A 23,447-nucleotide genomic window follows, 5' to 3' on the forward strand; every position below is an offset into this window, starting at 1 on the left:
TTTATCTGGTGGTAAGTGAAAGATAGCATAGACCTTTTCAAGAATGTCATCGTACTCGATAGGTATACCTAACTTTGTCCATTTTTTTGTAACGGCCTGTACAAAAATTATATGAATGTTAATTTCTTTAAGATATTATATTTATTTACGTAACTATAAATGCATACGGACTTGTTTGGCGTGAAATAAGCATCCAACAATTCTGGCATCTGGGAAATTATTCTTTGCGCTATCAATCTGAGCTTTTTCAAAATCACTTATTACTGTTTTCACATTTTGTGCCAACTCTGGAATCAGTCCTATGATGAGACCCCACATTGCATTATAGCAGTCTATTGTTCGTGAACTCATTAAAACGAAAATTGCCGGGAAGCCCTTAAAACAATGCAAATATTCAGTGAAATTCTAAATGACAAAATTCGATGACAATTCTTGTAAATGTATAATATTAAATTGCACTGTTCGAAAACACATGCTCAAAGTTTTACTCGGTTACATTAAAGTGGATACAATTCAGAATTAAAATATTATGCTATAAAACAGTTGATTAAAAAATGTCTGATAAAATTGATGGCATTCAATGTTTCCTTAACGCGCACTTAGCAAAAAAACGCGACATTAACGATGACGGCAGCATAAAAAATTGCTTGCATAAGTATAAGATGCAAGAAAATCTACATAAATTTAAACAACACCTGTTACTTCCTTAAAATTACCGCAGTTTGTAATACAAACGTTTGAATGCACGCATAAATACTTTTAATTTATTAAATATGGTTGTATAATTAATTAAAACTCAATTTTCACAAATTTTTATAAGTGTAGATTATTTTCAACACGCCCAGCATCCTTTTGAAAATTTTTTTATTTTTGACAACAAAATCTTTTCTTTCTCTTTCGAAGGTGAACATTTAAATAAACATTTTTACATTATGCGTTACATGGTCGCATGGCCTTGATGGTAAAATTTAAAAAACGCAATTATTTCAGCAAATGGAATGACATATTACGTACAAAAACTAAAAAATTTTACTTATTTTTAGTGTTTTTTATAATTATATGGAAAAAGTCTTATTTAATGTTTTGAAAGCATTTTATGTAGGTTTTACTCGCATAGACAAAACACAATTTTTCCGTTGTTTTCGTATCAGTATCGCTATCCCCTTATTCACTCAGGCATCGATGCACTTCGAAATTATAAAAGTGATATTTCAAAATCAATAAATAAATCAGTGACTACATCATGATGACCATGATATGATCAGTTTTTATATTGTCGTGCAAAAAAAAACTTAAGTTTCGGTGACGCAACAACAAATTTTTATTGGATGCAACAAAACAAATTTCTGTACATTGAATAGAAGTAGTTCTTGTGTCTTAATAGCTGCGGTTCAGAATTTTATTTAATTATTAACCTTATAACAATTTTCAAATCGAAATTCCGTGTAAGTAATGTAAACAAATTTGGTATTCCGGCAACCTATAACTATTACGAACATAACAATTCAAGTATTATATAATAATTCAAGGAAAAGCTGGAACACTTTATTTACCATTTAAAGGTATCGTGATGCGGAATCATCAACGTCCAAACTCAGTAAACTGCTTATTTGCAACCGCTAAATATTCGAAATATCGTATTAAAAAAAATTAGAAGCCAAAGTTCCCCAAAGTACAAGCAACTATAGAGTTTAATTTTATTTTAAGTCTATAGATCTAAGTAGAAAATTGTGTAGCAAATAATATTTTCTTCTCAATAAAATAACTAAACTCAATGGATATGGTCAGTTTAAGGTTTGTAATTCCCACCACGAAAATATGGCGTGTACAGTCTCGTATAAGTTGTGCTCTACTTTTAGTGATTCATCGAGTTAAGGCGATCGTAAACGCGTAGAGTGACACATCACCTTTACCAACGAGAAGTTCCAGCTTTCTCTTGTACCATTGTATTACCAAAGTGAGAAGAAGTGAGGTGCTTTAGCTGCATAAGGTGAGTTTGTACTAAATAATGTAGTTTTACTTCCCGAAAATCGAAGTTTTAGTATCAACAAATTAGTTTGCGTGTTGGTACAGTGTAAGAAGTGCGTAAGGTACAGTTGATCGACACCTTGTAAGGTGCTCATGATATTTTTGTAGATGTACAATTACGTCAATAAGTGCAAAGTGAGCATATGGGTATGCTTATTATTATAAAGAAGACGTAGTATAAGACTAAGCAGAAAATTGAAAATGTGTCCATACAGCAGTTTTTAGTGTTTAATGGAAGTCTACAGTACTGTTGTGCAGCGCTTTTCGTATGAATAAGTTACAAAATCAGTGGGTTTTTTTTGATTTTCATAACATTGCCTCATGAGAAAACGGAAGGCAAAAACGACCTGTTTGTCCCAAAAATTGTACAAGTTTGAGTAGTAAAAATTTATTAGATTAAGATAACATTAAATTCTTTTTTTTAACATAAACTGCTGCAGTAAAATTGTATCTGTAAAATATTTATGGAATGAATAATTATAAACAATTTAATGCCTGTTGAGAACGTTTTGCGTGAAAAAGTGTATAAAAGCCGACAATCCCATACTTTTCTGACTTTGACTCTGAAGTAATTTTATTTTATCCAACATTTATTGTCACGTGACGTTGCCTCTTCATAAGTTGTGAGGTTGGATAGGATACGTAAAAATATTTCTTTGGTATTTTATTTTAAATGGGGTTGATCAATTTTAGGTTGTTAGTAAATAATTCAAATAAAATATTTCAACAAGAGATTACCAATATTTAACTAAAGGTAATTAAAATACAACAATAAAAGGTAGAATACAACAATACCCAAAATCGATAAGATCGTACGAAGTGCGTTTAATATAGATAATTCTGGTCAAAATACATCCGAGAATACATATCATTTAAAACTAAAGTGTGAAACTATTGATCATTTGATATTTGCAGTAAAATAATTATTTCGTAAGTTTGGTGTATCACTCTTTTATTTGATAATTATTGAAGATTTATACGCAGATAAGACTCAAATACCTTGATTGACAAACGTCAGTTAAATACAACGATATTTATTTCGTATTTTCCCAATTTTCACAATAAATAAACATAAACACTACTATTTTAAAAACTTTAATGTTAGTTTGATGTGAATAACAATATTTTAATCTTTTACGGGATAGAACATAATTTCCCGTATTATTGAATGCATGCAACTTTTATTTTCAGGAACTTTTTTTGTATAGCCAAAATATTTAGATACAAACTGCATTAACAGAGAACATCAAATGAATATAATAAAAATATCATAGCGTTTAATGAAGACCTGGTCAACACTTACTGGAAAAATTAATGGATAATAATACAATGGAAGTCGATAAGCATCACAATAAGCGAATTTTTACGGGAAACTATGACAATGCTACATCATTCAGTAAAACTCAACTGGACAATCACAAACGTACACGTGTGGATAGGCAACGTCATAATTGTAGTTATTGTATTAAGTCATTTTTGAGCAAAAATGAGTTAACAAAGCATACTAGAATCCATACTAATGAAAAGCCATACGAATGTAAATTCTGTAAAAAATCTTTTACTCAATCCTCTACTCTAAGAGCACATATTAGTTATCACAATAGAAACAGTAGACGCTTCAATTGCAATGCCTGTGGCAAGTCTTTTGCTCGAAAACACGATGTTACCATCCACACTCGCACCCATACGGGCGAAAAGCCATACAAATGTGAAGTTTGTGAAAAAGCTTTTACTGCAAAACATAATTTAATAAGTCATACTCGCTTACATACACACGAAAGGCCATACGAATGTAAAATTTGTGGGAAATCTTTTACCAAATCTTCTCATTTAAATGGGCATACAAAGCTCCATAATCCAAACATTAGGTGCTTTAAATGTAACGATTGTGATAAATTTTTTGCTTACAAACACAGACTTATAATCCACGTTCACACGCATACGGGCGAAAAGCCATACAAATGTACAGTTTGTGAAAAAACTTATACCACAAAACAATATTTATCAATTCATACTCGATTACATACACACGAAAAGCCATATGAATGTAAAATTTGTAAAAAATCTTTTTCTCAATCCTCTTCTTTAATAAAGCATACGAATCGCCATAATCCATACAATAGGTGCTTTAAATGTAACGATTGTGGCAAGTCTTTTGCTCACAAACACAGTCTAACAATCCACGTTCGCACCCATACGGGCGAAAAGCCATACAAATGTACAGTTTGTGAAAAAACTTATACCACAAAACATTATTTATCAATTCATGCTCGCTCGCATACAGACAAAAAGCCATGAGTATGTTAAATTTGCAAAAAATATTTTTCTTTATCTTATCTTTTAAAAACACATACTGAGCGCCATAGTCTAAATAATAGGCGCATTAAATATAACGATGGTCGCAATTCTTTGAAAAACATATTTAAAAAAAAAAAATCAATGATAATATTCTTGTATGCTTATGCTTAAAACAATGAAATGAAATAGAACAGACGAATAATTTGTTTAAATTATGTTCCCGAAGATATAAGTAAGTTGTTTAGGAGCTGAAATGTCGTAATAATTCAAGGGCAAGCATATCACTTTGTCGAAAGTTTATGTGGCTATGAATTGGTTCTCTCTTTGTCCAATTTAATAATTCAATTGTCATAAAAAGTTTCAAATTTAAATGGAGGAGCCGTTTTAACATAATATTGATTAATTAATTTTTATCGAATTTTTGTAATTGTAAATTTTTTTTTTTATACAGCTTTTTAAGCAATAGTTTATTAACTATTTCGTTAATTAAATACCGAATTGTAACTTTTTTTTACTTACGCGCTGATATTAAGAGTGTTGTAAAAATTCCTTTTAATAAAAAAGCATTTTCTATCATTATTATAGTTGATTATGTAGTTCATTTCTGATTCACCCATCGTCCTGTAAACATTTTTTTTTTTCATCCTTTTCAATAATTTGTCTTGTTCATATGACATAAGCGTACATTACAAAAACGTAGAACAAAATTTACAACTTTCCTCGACCTCATATTGATCTGAAATAGAAGAAAACTTTTTAAAGCACGAAACAAATCTTTCAAAAATACATTCAAAAATATAAAATTTATATTATTTCAAAACCCTATCCTTGTATTTAAAACTTTATGGAGTTTCATTCTGTAATGGGCAAAACTTTTTATTTTTGTTTTCAAATTTTTATTGCCTCCTAGTCCATCAGTATTGTAATTTGCGTATAAGCGTATTTAAAAAAAATTTCGTATTTGATGAAATCTCCAATTATTTGACCACGTATATCCATTTGATAAAAATTTATAACGATACTGCAAAAATTATTATTAGTTTTTTAAAAATTTATTTTCCACCAAAAAAAATGACCTTTTCAACCTCTGTAACTATTATATGTATTAGTACATAATATTAACTAATAATATTAACTAATTATTTATTTGAGATTCACATTTTTTCATAGATTTACAAGGATCCAATATATCCACGTAAAAAGTTAATTGCAAAAAACTAATTTTAACTCTATTAGAGTTCAGTAACGTTAGGGACAGTAAAATGTTTCCTTTGACTAAAATTTATGAATTTAAAACTGTCAAGTTGTGGTGTTAAAATCAAACTATTAACCAAATTAGGGCCTAATAGAGTTTACTATCATTTTTATCTGTTATTTTATCATTTCTTAAGAATACCTTGACGAGTCAATACTAATTAATTGATCAACGATCCGAATTTTTAATTATCAAATAGGTGTTTTTAGAGATTCAAGTCATCTTAAATGGTTTTGAATAAATGACGAAATATTTTTTTTCGAATTTTTTTTTTTTTTTCATTTTTCGTTCATTGGAAAAAGTTTTTTTATTATTTTAAGTCAGTCCTGATTATTTTGTGCGTATTAGTATACGCGAGCTACTGTATTATTACACTTTTTATTGCTTCAAGTTTTGTATTGTATCATAAACTATTATAAAGATAAATGTTAAATTTAAAATGTTATTTTATCATTTTAAGTCAGTACTGATTCTTTTATGCGTGTTTGTGTACGCTGGCTACTCTAGTTTGAATGTTAAAAGTGCTTTGGATTTATACCCATTATTATTACACTTTGTATTGCTACAAGTTTTGTAATATATCTTAATTTATTAGAAAGATAAATGGTAAATGAAACAACAAAAGTGAAATCTTTTAATCGGGAACGAATTCAACCATGTATATTTTTGCATTTATCTATTTACAATCATACAATCATAAATTTGGCCTTGTAGTTTTACAAGCTTACTGAAATCATACCTTCAATATGAATAATAGACATGTGTATAATCCTTTCAGTGTTAATGATCGCACTCCTGCACGAATAATTGAGCTAAAAATTAGGGTTGGTAAATTTCACAAAAAATTTAGATTACCGTTAAAAAAGACCCTAGAAAGTTAAAAAAAATTTTTTTTTTGTGATATCAAAAGCGATATTTTTAATTTGTTCAAACAAACATTACTGTAATCAAATTCGGACAGTGTTTTCATCCGCCCAACTCGTGATACTTTTTGATAGAATTCCCTAAAGGTGAAAATGCAAAAAAATATTTCAACCTGGCTTAGTTTAGTAAAAATAGTGAGCCATTACATTAATCTTACGTTACATAGATTTAGCAATTAACCATAGATAAATTAATTATATCACTATTAAATTTTTAAAATGTTTGCCGAACAATAAAAAATTAAAATAGTTTTAAACAAGGATATCCAAAAGTATTAGTAATTCTAAATATTATTAGATATAAAAAACTTTAAATCAATTGAATGTTTGATCATCGCAGTCGGATATCTTTACTAATTCATTAAATTTTTTCCATAATTCAATTAATATTATATTACTTTTGAAAAAATGCCATCATAGCTGATATTTCATGGTTCGACTCGGACAAAGTCATAAAATTCTATAGCTTGGTTAAAAAAACATACTTTCCAAGATCTTTTGATAAACCTTTATGAGCAACCCCCGTCATTACAGAAATAAAATAGCTCAATTTCGACAACCCCTGATGGCCCTTAAAATCAAAAGAAAAAAAAATGATGATCCCACTTAACTTTGTGGCTTCAAAACTAGTGTACATTATACCTATCTCTGCAAACAAGTGCCCTAGTCAACATCGTTCCCTCGTTCAAAGCTCACCCTCTGGAAAAAAATGGACACCCCAACACCCCATCGACGACTTCCGTGTCTTAAAAAAAAAAAAAAAAAATCACGTACTTGCCGATATTCCTCCTTACCACACCCCCAAAACCTCCGTACCTTCCCTCTTAGCGAACCACCGATTTTGATACACCGAAAGCCCAAGTAACCCCCCCTCCTTTCTTACCTTGAAATATACCTGCATATAAGAAAAATACAGCTGCCCAAAGTATAACAGAGCCGGTGCACCATTATTATCATCGTCAAAACACGCTCCATCACCTAAAACTGTTTTCGCCTTGCATCGAGTGGTAGTAGTGTTGTATGCGTGTGTGTCGCCCGCTTTTCACGCCAATACAGACAAGACGCGGGCCGATTAACGCACGAGACGTTGCCGCACCGGTCGCCTCCTCTCTTTCACTTCTCCTTCTCTCACCCCCGGCACACGCAGCAACGCACGGAGAGAAAGAGAGGGCCTGGGAACGCGCAAGAGACGCAGATGGGATTGCGTTTTGTTGTTGTTTAATGAAGTTTCGGAGCTCGCACCTGCCGTTTCTTGGTGCAATGCATTCTTCGCGCGGTATATATATATACCTATGCATACAAACGAGAGAGAAGACGACCGTTACGGAAGGAACAATCCAAGGGGCTCCCGCCCAAACCCAAAGTGGCGGGAATCTTTTACCGCCATGCGATTTGTTACACATTATCGAGAGAGGGAAAGGGAAGACCCGCGCGAAATATACATTATGCCAAGTCAATGGGCACTTGTTGCTCTTTTTTTTTTTTTTTTTTTTTTCTCTCTCTCTTTGCGTCCTTGGGATATTTACGCGGTGAACACGTGCGAGTTTTTATTTTCATGTTTTATTGGCAAGTGGCGCCTTTTGGGACCCGCAGCAGCTGAATTAATTGCAATTGTTGATATACGGGAGGATGCTGGGTTTTGGCTGCGTCTGTGTGTATGATGGTATACTTTAGGGGGTGGGTTGCCATACAGGTACTTTCAAAGGACTGTAGTATAGGAATTGAAATTTTTGTGTAGGGATATCCTCTTTTTCTTTTAATTGCCACTTTTGTGCAAATGCAATTTGATTATGGGAGTACTTATATTATATCTGATACGAGTTGCGTCTTCGTCTAGTACACGCGTCTGGTACGTAAAGACAAAGCGATCTGGTAACGCTAACAGTTAGTGTATTTATTCAACACTTGAACATTTAAACGCGTCTATTCGCCTACATGCTTTCAAGGCTATACGGTACTGACCTTCACCTCGATACATATACAAATGCGAGAAATTTTCTCCTATCTGCTTACTCATCTGTGGGCGTGTCAAGAGCAGACGGGCACTCACTAGTTCTGGGGTAAACAAACAGCAATTATACGTTTCATACTGGAAAATTGTGTTGTGTTGTTGTTGTTTTTTTTTTTTTTTTTTTTTTTTTATACTGCAATAAAAATTATTTATCAGTTTGTTTGGTGACAATTTTTTTGTTTGCGATCACATTTTGTGATAGTAAAATACCACACCTATTATATTGGTTAACTTTTTACGTAATTAAACAAACAAGATTAACTTTCGTAACGTTTTCTTAAATTGTTTCGCTAGTAACTACAATATTCTCCCTTTTTAAATATACGTACCAACATAAATATATTGAAAAAAAAAAAAAAAAAAAAAATGGTTAAAAATAAAAAAGCATCAAATGAACAGAGGGAAAAACAAGATCGTAATAATTCACAGCCCCGGAAATCTATTGCTATCGTATCATGATCATAATTATTCTTTGCAATGTTCCGACATTAATTGTGATATACTTTATTACTGGTGTTTAAAAAAAAAAAATAAATAAATAAATAAAAACAAATAAGTATATACAATAAAAATGAGAGCACAAAATAATAACACGAAAAAAAAAATCACCAACATATCGTGGTGTATTTTTCAGCCCCTAAAGTTTGTTACCATCATCGAATCATAATTAGATTCGTTCAAAGGTACAAACCACCTTCTAACAGCCAAAAAAAAAAAAAAAAAAAAAAATCCCTTACCTAATAACGATCTTAACCGATTCTCCCAAGCCCAAGTTCTCTTTCTGTACTTCCTTCCTCCCCCGAGTTCCCACCCTTCCTGCTTGTCCTCTTCGGAGGAAATCTCCGTGGAGGAATCCGAGCGACCGTTGGAAGCTTCCTGCCCCCTCAAGCAGACCGAGCCATCCAGGCTTCTGCTTCTCCACCCGTTCCACCTCCTACAGGGGCATCCGACTGAGTGACGCGTACGGAAAGAACAAACCGATCCTGCCCCCTCGAAGGAAAAGTCGATTTGCGAAAGTGAAAAAAAAAAAAAAAAGAAAAGTTGACAACGATGACGATACGGAAACAACGTAACGGAGAAAAAAAAGGAGCAGCGGAGGCGTGACAAAAACATCATTTCCACCAACGTATCCACAAATACTCGTTATACATAAACTCGCGCGTGCTCTCATCGGTATTACTCGCGCGATCGGCAGCAGCTGCTCCTCGCCATCGCTCCTGGCAACCACCTTGCTGCCTCTCTCCTCTTTCTCTCGCCCACACGCGCGGCTAGCAACAGCGACTCTTGTACAGATACATGGGGATGCTCGACGGAGGCGCTTTAAATTTCCGGCAAAGGCCTTTTAAACGCCACTGCTGCATGCGTTGGCCAAATCGAGGTGTGCGTTGTAGCCCGTGAACAAAATTCAAGCTCTGATTTTCCCGTGACCAACTAGAGGCTTGTCCGTATAATATACTCTATTTTCTTTGTCGCTTCCATACCGATGGCTATACATTTCATTGCAAAACTCTATCCTTTAATATTATCTGTAACTCATTGAAAGATCACCCGAATACGTTAAAAAATCGGCAATCGGCGATTCCTCTAAATGACGCCTAAAATCCACGGTTGCCGATCTCCGTGCATATAAAAACGTCCACGTTGCCTTCCAAAGCACCTTATTCTCAAAAAATAGCAAAGTCCCGTCGACATATACATACACAGCACCAACGCGTACATATCTTTATACGCAGTACAAAAGACCAATCTTTTGTGCTCTCCCGAGTAACACGCGCGGCGTGGTCCTCCTCAGGTGGGGGTGCACACAACAGCTGTTGCGTCGAAAGAGAGAGAGAGAGAGAGAGGGAAAAAAGTCTCCTACTGCCCTCGGGATATTTAAAAGGATCTCTCGTCTCTAACGCTCGCGTTGCACCTTTTCGGGAGTTTAGATGGCTTTTTTTTGGCCGAGAGAAAGAGGAAGGGAGAAACACAGAGGGCCGGGCAACGGCTGCAGGCACGGGAGGGACTCTCCGGGGTCGTTGATGATATGGAAAAACCGTTGGACGGGAGGATACTTGGCGCGCGGAAAAATCGGGTTTGGGCTTTCTTGCCGGTTTTTTTTGGGCTGATCTGGGGGTTTTGAGTGGGGTATTGTGATGAACAAGGTCGTGGTTTTAATTGAACGTTTAATAAGTTACATTCATCTTGTAAATAAATTCGCAGGATCCAGTTTAGACGAATGTTTTTTATTATCATTATTATTGTTATTATTATTGTTATTATTGTAGTTTTTCTTTACTTACATTTATTTATTTCAGCCTCGATTGGCTGAGAAATGGACAAAAAATACATACCTTAACACTTGCGCTTAGTATATAATCAATGAATTTGCCATTTTTTAAGTATAAAATATGTATATATTTGTAGGTCGCAACGATCAAAATGTTATCATTTCGGGCTTGTTGTTTTAAATATGCATGGCCATGTTAAAAAAAAGTCGTAAGATGTTTCTTTTTATTGCTACCTAATTATTTTTACTGTTGATCAAATGTTATTTCAATGTTTTTATATAACAATAAAGTATATTTATTTGGATTTTAGTTTGTTTATAGAAATACTGGAGAAAGCAACCCTTGATATTACACATAAAAGATCAAAAATAGCAGTTTGGCAACTGCTTAAAAATAAAATAACAAAAATTGACCACAGTTGATGTGTGTATGGGTAATAAAATACATTATATCAGATTTTTTTACATAAAATGGGAAATAAAATTTTTATTATAAGAAAAGGTTTGCATGTACACATTTAACTATGAAAAAAAAAAAAAAAAAAAAAAAAAAATTAAACACTTTTACTCACATATGGATTTGTATCAGTATAGGAGACTCAACTTTGGTGTAATAAAAGATGCATACAACAAAAATTTAGTTAATCCTGAACAAGTATTTTTCCGCAAAATTGCAATAAAAAATTCGAATAAAAAAAAAAATAACTTAATTGAATGAAATTTTCTTCCAATTTACTTAAATTTTATTATTCAAGAGAAAGTATTAATGTAATGAAGTTAAATAAATTTTTTTTACTCCAAGAAGTGGATCATTAATACTTAAATTTTGTCGTAATTAGGTACTGTATAAATATATGCATCTTAACTTTGTCTTCACCGTCATTAATTCACCCCAGCCATTTAAACTTCAGAACATAATTTCTCGATTCATTGTTGGTATCTTGTCCATCGTACGCCTGCCTTTTTTCGAGACAAAGAAGCGCAAAGAAAAGCAAAACAAGGACTCTCGTTAACGGATGACAAATGCTCGGCAAGAGATCGGCAATCGCATGGCTCGCTCAAAAGCACCGAGCGAGACGGCGACAAAGTACGGTATATGCGTAGTGTAATAAAAAAAAAAAAAAAAAAAAATTACCTACAACACATTGCATACACAAGAAAAAGCACAGGAGGCGCGGAGAAATCAAGATTACCCGCGAGGCCGCAAAAGTTCGTATCTTTCTTTTTTTTTTTTTTTTCTTTCTCCCGCGCATTTCACGGCTCGTCGGTATTTCTCTTTCTTCTCTCTGTTGCCAGGCAAGCAAGCGCGTCGTTGAAATTTTTCCTCGCAGATATACTCATCGCCCGCGACACATACATAATCTCTTTTGCAGTGTGTATATATACATGTATACAGTGTAAAAAATACTGATGTAAGCTCGTGCACTTCCTGTGCTAAATGACGGGTTTCTCTCTGCTTTTGTGTGTAGTCTCTTCCTTTGTTTTCGCCCGAGTGCAGTTTTATTGCGCAACTCTTTTCCTCTTTCTCTGTATTTTTTTTCCCCCTTTTTTTTCGTAGCTTCTTCCTATTTGACTATCATGACTGTGCACGAAAAAATGCGCAATTTTTTTAGATTTTTGCTATATTAATTCAAAGAAGCATGAGATCCTGAATTACTATTATAATTATGAAGTCTAAAAGTGTCATGTGATGTGGTCATTACGAAAAGTTTAAACTTCTTTATTTATTGCGTGATTGATTGAGACGTACTACACGGTTCACTCGGCTTAGTTAAAAAAAAAATAAAATACATAATATTGTTGCAACATGATCTTAAAACGATACAGAGTTATATTATCTGATTTCATTTATTTATTCTTTAAACAAAACAACCAGATAAAAACTGTTTATTTCAAGTTAATATGAGTATTAAATTACACGCCATGATTTACAATTGTTATTTTATAATATTCCTGGTATTTAACATTTTGTGATAAAACTTTTTTTTTAATCATTATTTATATGTATTTAAATTAGAAATCATAAAAAAAAATCACGTGATTGATGGCAAATATAAAAATATGTAATTGTATTCATGTGATTGTAAAAGTAGTGTCTGACATAACTATTTAAAAAAAAAAATAATGTAGTTGTGAAAATTCTCATTACACCTGCTAACAACAACCTTGTACTTTTCCCACAGGAGCAAACCGTCTTGTTTCCTGTATCGACTGTTTCGAAGTGCACTTGCACTTCCGTTCGTTCCCACACCCTTTTTTGTTCGTCGTCGACAATATAAAACTCAAATGCACTTGTAAACATCTAATTCTTACTAAACGCTAAATTCTTGCGACCACAGAGAGCAACGAAAAACAATTGGTCAGCGAAGTAAAACGTGTCCCGAGTGTCTTCTGTACATTGGTAATCCCACAAAAAAATTTTCCTTCTTAAGGTGTACTACTGGAACAATCAAGTTTTTCTTATATATATCTAGAATATAATACAAATAAGTTGTGGCACATTTGTTTTTGAGGCTTTTAGAGTTTTTGTATTGGGATTGAGGATCAGAGCAATTTGTTTTTATTTTAACTGAGCAAGTGAGATCGGATGAAAAAATTTTCTTGGTCAATGTTAAAATAAAATCTTTCTTCACAACACTTGAAGAAAAAAATGAAAAAATCACCCCCTAAAATTGTACTTTAAAAAAATTTTTTTTTGTAATTCAGAGATTTGCAAAAAAGGACATTTTTTCATGGAACCACCCATACACGCGCCTACGAGCTTTTACGTGTACACTCTTTGCTCTTTGTCCACCACATTTCCTACTTGTCGTTACCTCTTACCATTAGGTCGTTGTTTCAAGGGTGAGAAAGTCCAGAGGTATAAGTTTTTCAGTTGGTACACAGCCATCAAATTTCAAAATTACTTTTCTCGATCGTCTCCATTTATTTTCCCATCACCTTTTTTTTTTTCGCACGAGTTATCAGTTATGGCTTTTTCGCTCAGTCATGAACGCCACTCAAATTTTATTGCACAATTACGTGAAAGTTCGCACGAGCACAACCCTGTAACGCGTACCAAGTAATACAAATGGGACGAGTGTCGTAAATTAAAACGGACAAGAAGCCGAAAACCGACCGAGGGTCCGGCAAAAAGACACCTCCGGTCGGCCGTTGTACACCTACGAAATTTCGTATATATGTACCTATGAGTACACGGCATCTGCATATAACACGCACATACGAGCAATTCATCGGTGGAGAGCAGCTGATGCGTCGTCTTGACAAATATACCGGGTGCGCGTGTATGGGCGCTGCGAAACCCTTTTTCTCGAGTTGAAAGGACGAAACTGGCCCTTCCTCGTGGCGAGGACAGTTGGCCGTTCTCTCGAGTCAGTACGAATCTTGGGACTCTTTTGTAGGCGTCTGTGGCGTATATGTGGAAGGGAGGATTTCTAGAGCGATGGCTTGGATCGAGATGAATGGGGGAGATGAAGGGTTTGGAGAAATAGATATGGAGCTATGGGGTTTTGAAAGCGAAGGGGGTCGTTTGGAGTTTGGATTTTTTTTCGGTATTTTTTTTTGCTTCCTCCTGTGGAGAGAGCTTTGTGATGGACGAAACGTCATGTCTTGAGTTGACATGACGTAAATACATTTTTAGAATCGAAATACACTACTCTGGTCAAAATGTGCGTGTTATCAGTCACATTCTTTCCACCGATTTTGATAAATATTCCGAGGTATTTTTTTTGTGTTTAGATATCTATCATCATTAAATAGTGATAATTCGATTCTATCAGTTAATTATTTCGTTTTTTTTTCATTTTATCGGTTTTGGAAAATCGGTTTTTTGTTTTCAGATATTCTATGATCAAAACTTTTAGAGATCGTACATTTTTCTACAAAAAAATGTATACACTTTAGATAAAATTTAAAAAAATTAGCTATGTGGTTAAATGATATTATAGATTATGTGTTAAAAATTAAAGATTGTTATGATTGGATGAAAAAATAATATGTAGAATAGATTAAGTCTATGAAAAAAAAGGTTGCGATAAAAAAAATGAAGAAGCTTACTACTCCTACGAATTGGCAGTGATTTTTTCATCTGATGATTCTTACTAACTCAACTGGGCAAAACATGTCCAAAAAAATTATTAAAATTTTCTTTCATTTATTGACGTTCACTAAATTTTTACTACTTTGTTCTATATGTATACTGTGAACTGCAAAATAAAAAAATTTACTGCTAGTAAGTACAATCAAAATCTGTGGTTCAAAATTCTAATCGAGTTGTATCCAAAAATAAAGACAACGACTTTGTAATCATTTAAGTATATCTATAAAAGATATAATGTATATTCTATTGAAATATGTAGTTCAACGAAAACTACGCCTTAGAGCTGTTGGAATGACATTAATTAAGGCCCACGCTGTGATTAACAATTAATCTGTTTTAAATAGCTTTTGACAAAGTTCGTCGTCAAGATTCATTATCATAAAAAAAAAAAAAATCTCATACAAGATAAATACACACCAAACCACAGCGCATCAATTTAATACGAACAAATGAATTCTACAACAAAGATTCTACCTTCCGACTAGAATATAGAAAAAAAAAAAAAAAAAAACCGTTGACCCAACGGTTAACATGCGACGAGAGATAGTTTTCTTTTGTCAAAACTCCACAGTACTCTCTTTCTATGTGTGTATCCATTATATACCTAAAACGTGAATACGAAAACAAGCCGCCCACATATAATACGCACTGGCGTCGCCGAGCTCACTAAATGTGACGAAACGAAGAGAGCCGCTTGCAGATGTTTAAAGGCCCCACTCCCTGCACTGATCCATCAGGGAAAATATACGAAATAAATAATGGAGCCAAAGGGTTTTGTGTCTAGGGGTGCGGGAAAATCAGAGCTTGGGTTTCTCTCTTCTCCTCCTTTTAAACGTGTTTATCCATCGTAGCTCGCAATTGTTAATGTTCGAAAGTAAAGATCCGCAAGTCCCTCCTTATCCCTGTAAATTTAAAAAATTTATTTTTTCTGTCGATCAAGTGTTCCATTGTGTAAAACACGACAAAACGTAGGTTCCATTTTATAAACAAAGAGAACGCCATAGGTGGAATTCACGTGATGTGAAATTAACTCAAAGGAGAACAGATGTGCCTACAGATGGAGAAGTTTGGGGCCACCAATTACGTGTACATCGTTATTATACCAGAGGACGAATAATTCCCGAAATATGGCGTGCCACTATGTCAAAAAAGTTTCCATTTAGAGTATCGAGTATACCTATACGAGATACAATTTTTTTGTCGTCAAAAAAAAAAAAAAAAAAAAAAGAAAAAGTAGCATCTTAAACGAAACAAGAGTCCAAAATGACTTCCGATCGCCGATTTCCGAAGATTAAACATTTCGAGTGGTCGCCGACACGGTGAAGCTATACCCAACAACGTTGTAGCCCACCAACGCTGCTATCTCGTTGCTCTTCCTTTTCTCACAGTATCTACGCGTGCCGAGCGGCCACTTCAAAGCTCCTCCAATTTTTTTTTTTTTTTTTTTTTTTTTTTTTTTTTCTGAAGCTCGCCACCACCGAGATTACCGGCTCTCGCGTACTTTTGTACACTCCTACGCTCGATTAACTCTGATTTGTTTTTGTTTCCACGTAAAACAAAGCCACTGGCACACATAAACACCTAGAGTTGAATTCCAAGTCGCAGTGCGCATTATAGTTGCACGAATCGGTTTGAGAATCGGACGAAAGAGAGAGAGAGAGAGAGAGAGTTGCAAGTGGCCAGGTGCAGCTCCATCGGCTGATGTGGATGTTCTCTTTTTTGGCCGTGCGTCGCCCGCAGGACTCTCTCTCTCTCTCATATACAATGGGCGTCGCTACGCTTCTCTCTCTTTCTTTGGGTCCTGGTGCTTCCAGCTTGCCTCCTTCTTCGCACGACGTCTGGCTTGGCGATGGTCAAACGCGGGCGCAGAAGTTGCGTTTTTAAAAGGTATTTTTTGCCTGTGTATATCGGTGCGGATCATGGATGCAAAATTCACACGAGTGGCTTGTTTGTTACTTGCGACGCACCTATACTCTTTTTAAGGGGTTCGTCGCTAAAATCATTTGCTTTTCCCTCCTGATCTGTTATTTTCATATTCATCACCTGTTGATGACTACAAGTGAGGGATTATTCATTATGGGTCGATGAATGAGGTATTTGTAAATAAATGGGGGACAGTTAAAACCTATTTACTTATCCTAACTACAAGAAACCCTGTATACATCAGTTGTATGTCCATAGTATGTATAACCAATGTTTATGCTCTGTACAACCAAGACGGTAGTTTTATTTACTTTGCCTTTACTCAACAGTGGAACAAATGATTTGGTGATTCCTTGAATGCCTCATAGAATCAATGTCTTTGTATAGTATATGAGCAATGATTTTTTTCACGATTTGAAAGGTAATGCGGGTTGATGTGATCGAGTGTCGATTCAATCGAAACAAAATAAAGTGGCCGTCACAAGATACTTGAATGAAAAATAATTTTAAGCTTCTCCTTCTTCTTGAACGAGTATAAAAGGTAACGAAAAAAAAAAAAATAAAATAAAATAAAATAAATAAAACCGTTGAACAGTTCTCGAAACCAGTCGGCACCGATAATTATCAATATCCCCCAAAACCCCTTTTCTCGTGCCAACCCCCGCAAACCGACCACCTTTAGCCACACGTAACGTACCCCCTAATTTTTCCAAATGAAAAATACCCCCCTCTCGAGAAATCCCGGGAATGACTGGAGGAAATCACCGGAAAGAACAAGCCCCGATGTTCCTTCCTCGCCCTCTCCGTCCCCCCTATCGTATTATCCAAGTACACGACGATATACGCCTACCCCCCTTACAAAGTTCCAGGGCACGAAAGGGAAAGACCGAGGAAAGTATTACACGCCCGCACACCTGCTTCCACATTCAATCGTTCAGAATCTATCCGCCTCGGCCCCGCAGCACGAATAATTACTAACGTTGCGGTTGGTCGTCTTCCTCCTTTATTTTTGTGTGCGTCGTACACATTGCGAGGGGGTCGAAAAATCACGGGTTTTTTTATATGATTGTTCATACAATCAACATCAGGAAATGCAGCCCAGTAATCCCAACCGTGGTATAAATATACTCCCGTGTGCAATGTGCATCGACCTTGTTTTTTGGTACACGCAAAGCTACTTGAGCCCATGTTTCTCCAAAAAAGATAAGTAAAAATAATAATAATAATAATAATAATAATAATAATAATAATAATAATAATAATAGTAATAACGACAACGATAATGATAATGGAAAAGTGCACTCCCGTCGAGACAGCTAAATGAACCCCCAGCAGAGTGAATCCCAAAAGGAGGGGATTATGGATATGTATGGGTGTGTATTATAGAGGTATACACGAAAAATCGAGCTAGTACAATTAAGGACCCCTCATTTTTACGTGGATCCGTTCCGGTTTACATTTTTATATGTGTGTGTACATGACCGGAAGTGCGTCGACTGCTTGGAGTCGTCCCCCTGGAAAGTGGCAAGTGGCCCCCTTCGTGTCTTTCTTTCTCCCACATAATATATAGGTATATAGTGAACACGTGGGTGTTAGGGAGAAAAAAGAAGTTTCGGATACCTCCTCATACGTATATGGTAAATATAGGACGGATGGGTCCTTATTAACGGACAGGACGTGTAATATGCACACACATGCGTGAGAGAATAATAAACGCGTATACCTAAGAAATTTTGCACGTCAGGGTAGGATCGTCGAATTGATAAGTTTCGTCGAATTGATAAGGTAAGGTCGTATTTACCCTTTGATCTATTGCTCTCGAATAGTTGTTTATTTTTCAAATTAGCGTTTTTAATCGAGAAACTACAATTTTCAATACTTTAAATTATAAAAGAATTAGATATTAAATCTTTAACATCAATTTTAGTTTTACAAGTGAAAAAATAGCTGCTAAAATAAATATTACAATTCTAATAACAAAAAAATTAGTTCCTCTTAAATAATAATAATATTAATATTAATAAATTATTTAAAAAATAGTTTGAATTTTATAACTAAAAATAATGTAATATCAAGCTGTAGCTTCAAATCCAAAATGATGAATACTAAGTAAAATTTTTTATTTAGTCATTAAAAATTAATAATTAAAAAAATTTTTTTTTCAAATTTCTGATTACCTCAAAATTTATTGTAATTTTGTTTAATCGAAAAAAATATGTATTCTTTAAATCATATATAATAATTAATACTAATTAATAAATATTCATTAACAAATATAACTATTAATTAGTATATACATAGTATTTTAATAAATATTTATTAAGTAATTTTACATAATTACTATTAATTCATTAATATTTACGAAGAAATTATAAACAATTATTAGTTGACTAATATTTCTTGAAAATTATTTAATAATAATAAGTGATTACAAAATAATTCCACAAATTTCTAACCACTGACTATAACTTAAACTAGGACAATTGAAATTCATTCTAATTTGATTTAATTTACCAAAGTTTATTTTTTAAATAATTAAATTATAATTAATATTGATTATTGAATATTCATTAATGAATATATAATTATTAATAAATTCATAAATAGTACATTTATTAATTATTTAAATATTATTTATTAAGAAATTTTAAATAATAATTATTATGCATTAATATTTACAAGAAAGTTTCAAATAATAAATAATATTAATAATTTTTATTTGTTAAATAATATTAAATGATGATTAAAACATACTAAGTAACTTCACAAATTTCTGATTATTGATAATTTGATGAACTTGAATAATAAAAGTTTTTTTAATTTGATTAATCTGACCAACATTAATTTTTTTACTATTAAAAAACAATATGTATTAATAAATAAATGTTTACTGATAACTATACAACTAATGATGAATACATGAAAAATTTAAAAATTAATTATGTAATGAATATTAATTAAGAAATTTAAATAAAAATATTTAAAAAATGTTCATAAACAATTCTAAATAATACTTTATGTTGATTAATTAAATAATATTAATTAAAAAATATTTAATAATAATTAATACTTACTAAATAACTCTGGAAATTTCGGACCATTTCTTATAATATCAACCTGGACTATTAAAATTCATTTTAATTTGATTGAATCAATTAAAGTTTATTTTTTAGTGAATTAAATAATAATTAATATTGATTAATAAACATTCATTCAAAAATATATAAATAATAATTTATTGATTATTTACTTATTATTTATTAAGAAATTTTGAATAATTATTATAGTAAATTAATTAATATTTATAATAAATTAATTAATATTCATGAGGAAATTTCAAATAATTAATGATATTAATTAATTGATGTTTATTAAGAAATATTTAATGATAAGTTATGCTTACTAAGTAACTTCACAAATTGCAGACTATTGATCATTAAATAAACTTGGACAGTAAAAATCTCTTTAATTTGATTTAACTGACCAACATTTATTTTCCTAATATAAAAAAATAATACGTAATAATAAATAAATCTTCATTAAAAACTATCCCATTAATAACGAATACACGTAACATAAATTAATTATGTAATTAGTATTTATTGAGGAATTAAAATAAAAATAATTTATTAATTTATGTCCATAAAAAATTCTAAATAATAATTAATATTGATTAATTAATTAATGTTTATTAAGAAACATTTGATAATAAGTTAAACTTGCTAAGTAACTTCACAAATTTCAGAATATTGATAATTACATGAACTTGGATAGTAAAAATCTCTTTAATTTGATTTAACTGACTATCATTTATTTTCTTGCAATAAAAAAATAATATGTATTAATAAATAAATGTCCATTAAATTTTATACAATTAATGATGAATACATGAATAATTTATAAATTATGTAATTAGTATTTATTGAGGAATTAAAATAAAAATAATTTATTAATTTATGTCCATAAAAAATCCTAAATAATAATTAATATTGATTACTTAATTAATACTTATTAAGAAATATTAATTGATAATTAATACCTACTAAATAACTCCAGAAATTTCGGGGCATTGGCTGTAATATGAACCTGGACAATAGGAGCGGCGTTGGCTCAGTGGTAAGCGTGCTTGCTACTGATACAACGCTGTTCTAGGGGTCGTGGGTTCGATTCCCGGTGAGTGCAGATTTTTTCAAAAAACTGTTTTCACCGGAAAAAAGTTCCTATGCAACCCCGGCTGTTTCATGGCGGGTTTTTCCGTGGAATTTTCCTTCAGAGTAATTCCAGGGTTTTTTCCTTGCTCCATAGGTCTTCGGGCCTGGGCGAATGCGAAACAGTGTTAGGGCCTAATAGGTAGGGATTAGCCGGCCCGATGCCAGGCAGGGATCGCCGGCCTTACCGGCGAGGAGTGGCCCCTGAAAACATGGGGCTTCTCCGGGGATGCTAATTAGCCTGGATCCGATGCTTCGGACCCAGGCTACACAGTGGCGAGTTGACCCGATGCACTTCCCCCCGGTGCAGAGAGTATCAGCTTAACTGACAAGGTGTTTTACACCGGAGATACTTCCACTGTGCCCATGGTATGATTTGTATGGTATCAATTAAAAAGAGAGGATTTAATGGGTGTGGCAATACACCCCCACACATAGCTGGTGAGTGGGTGGCCCCGGCGACTGGGCCAATAGGCTGTCGCGGTAACCCGATACAAAAAAAAAAAAAAAAAAAAAAAATGGACCTGGACAATTGAAATTTATTCTTATTTGATTTAATTGTTAAAAGCTTATTTTTCAATTAATTAAATAATAATTAATTGTTATTACTAAGTATTTATTAATAAATATATAAATAATACATTTATTAAGTGTTTAATTATTATTTATTGAGAAATTTTAAATAATAATTTATATAAATCAATTAATTATTATTCAAGAAATTTTTAATCATAAATAATATTTACTAACTTCAAAAATTTCTAAAGATTAACCATAAAATAAACTAGGACAATTTAATTTCCTAATTTAAAATATAATAGAAAAGTTTATTTTCGTTTGATTTAATTATCCAACAATTATCTTTGTTATTATTAAATTATAATTAATATTAATAAATAAATACTACATAATAAATATACAATTATTAATAAATATGTGAATTATATGTAAATTAATTATTTAACTGTTATTTATTAAGAAATTCAAATAATACTTGTTATTTAATTTATGTCAAATAAAAAAATTTAAATAATAAGTAATGTTAACAAATTAATTAATATTCATTAAGAAATGTTTGAATATTTAAAATAATTATTTTTATTTGATTTGATTGACCAAAAAATTAATTTTTCAAATTATTAATTTATTATTAATAATAGTTGATAAATAAATAACTATAATGAATATATAAATTATGTATTAGTTAATTATTTAATTTATTTCCTCTAAGAAATTTTAGATAAAAATAAATATTAATTAATGAATTATTGTTTAAGAAAAATTTAAAATAACAGTTAGTACTAATTTATTAATATTAATTAAAATATACTCAATAACAAATTATACTTAGTAACAAATTAATTGAGCAGACTGTACAAATAAATTAAAATAAACAAACAAAAAATATACTAAATATATAAAAATAGTAAAACTACAGTGACATAATGGCAATAAATTTAATTTACAAAATTAAATTTTTTTAAAAATTATTTATAAATCAAAAAGTAGCATAAATAATGAAAAATATTTTTTACTCGTTTCTAAGGTACATTGGGTGAGGTTAATAATGATAGTGAGTGTCCGCGTGATTGAAAGTTAGTTGGAAATTGCAATTGAAATATAGTTAGGATCATTATGTGTGTGTAGATCTGTAAGAAAACTGCAAAGTTTTGTTTGAATTACAACATGTCATTTAGTGGTTAGTTGAGGTTAACGAATATATCATATTTTTTTAAAACCCTGCAGCAACCGTTTCGCCAGAGTCTCATGAATAAAAACCGCCACTCCCATACCAAGTCGTTCATTAATCAGCGAAAACATAAAAAAAAAAAAAAAACCACAACCCCCGCACAATTGTCGCACCAAGAAGCCGGAGCAGTTCCACGTGAGTGAGGTAAAAAGAACACAATAATTACGCCCCCCTGGACATTGCCGCATACGTAATGAGCCTCAATCCCGTGCAAGAGAATATAGAACACACCACACACACCATGAATGATTCAACAGAAATCCAACCGAAACTCCCTCATTCAAGGCCATTGTGCATATTGTACGCACGTGATGTTAGTCCTTAAAAAGGGCACAACGAAAAATCCCTGGGAAGTTGAAATAACGCGCGCACCTGTTGATTTCTCCTTTTTTTTGTACATACATTTACGAATATACGCAACTTAATGCCCGCATGTGTGTTTCTGTTTCTCTCAAGATAACCCTTGACCATTTTCATCATCACGCTTGTAATAAAGCTGCAACGGTCGTTTTCTAACCCCCATCAAGAGGAGGTCGATAGAGTGCGCGCATTTTTCGACCCCCATTATAAGTACAACTGTCGCTTCTAACAAGCGTGAAAGATTTTACTTACACATTGCGGCCTTCCAGGAGTGTAGGTAAGAGGGGCTACACATATACACTGCAGGTAACTGCGTAATTACG

The 23,447-nt window shown here is 32.5% G+C and overlaps 1 protein-coding gene across 2 annotated transcripts; it reads left to right on the forward strand.

The window, feature by feature from the left end:
* Positions 1-1,732: 1,732 nt before the first annotated feature.
* LOC149375387 (uncharacterized) lies at positions 1,733-4,816 on the forward strand. 2 transcript variants are annotated; one of them, XM_089588498.1, is made up of 3 exons: positions 1,733-1,794; positions 1,860-1,990; positions 3,220-4,816. In XM_089588498.1, the coding sequence occupies exon 3, from the start codon at positions 3,343-3,345 to the stop codon at positions 4,324-4,326; it is 984 nt and encodes a 327-aa protein (XP_089444624.1). In that variant the 5' UTR covers positions 1,733-1,794; positions 1,860-1,990; positions 3,220-3,342; the 3' UTR covers positions 4,327-4,816. The 2 variants fall into 2 exon arrangements, with proteins under 2 accessions (XP_089444624.1, XP_089444626.1); XM_089588500.1 differs by lacking the exon at positions 1,733-1,794 and having other exon boundaries at positions 1,853-1,990.
* The last annotated feature ends 18,631 nt before the right edge of the window (positions 4,817-23,447 follow it).

Source organism: Copidosoma floridanum, unplaced genomic scaffold (assembly GCF_036245765.1).
Source record: "Copidosoma floridanum isolate Cflo_tuat_1 unplaced genomic scaffold, Cflo_Japanese_pri ptg000007l, whole genome shotgun sequence".
Taxonomy (NCBI): Eukaryota; Metazoa; Arthropoda; class Insecta; order Hymenoptera; family Encyrtidae; genus Copidosoma; species Copidosoma floridanum.

Bases quoted from the DNA above. Each gene is read 5' to 3' on its own strand.
- LOC149375387 (XM_089588498.1), top strand. From the start codon at position 3,343: ATGGATAATAATACAATGGAAGTCGATAAGCATCACAATAAGCGAATT.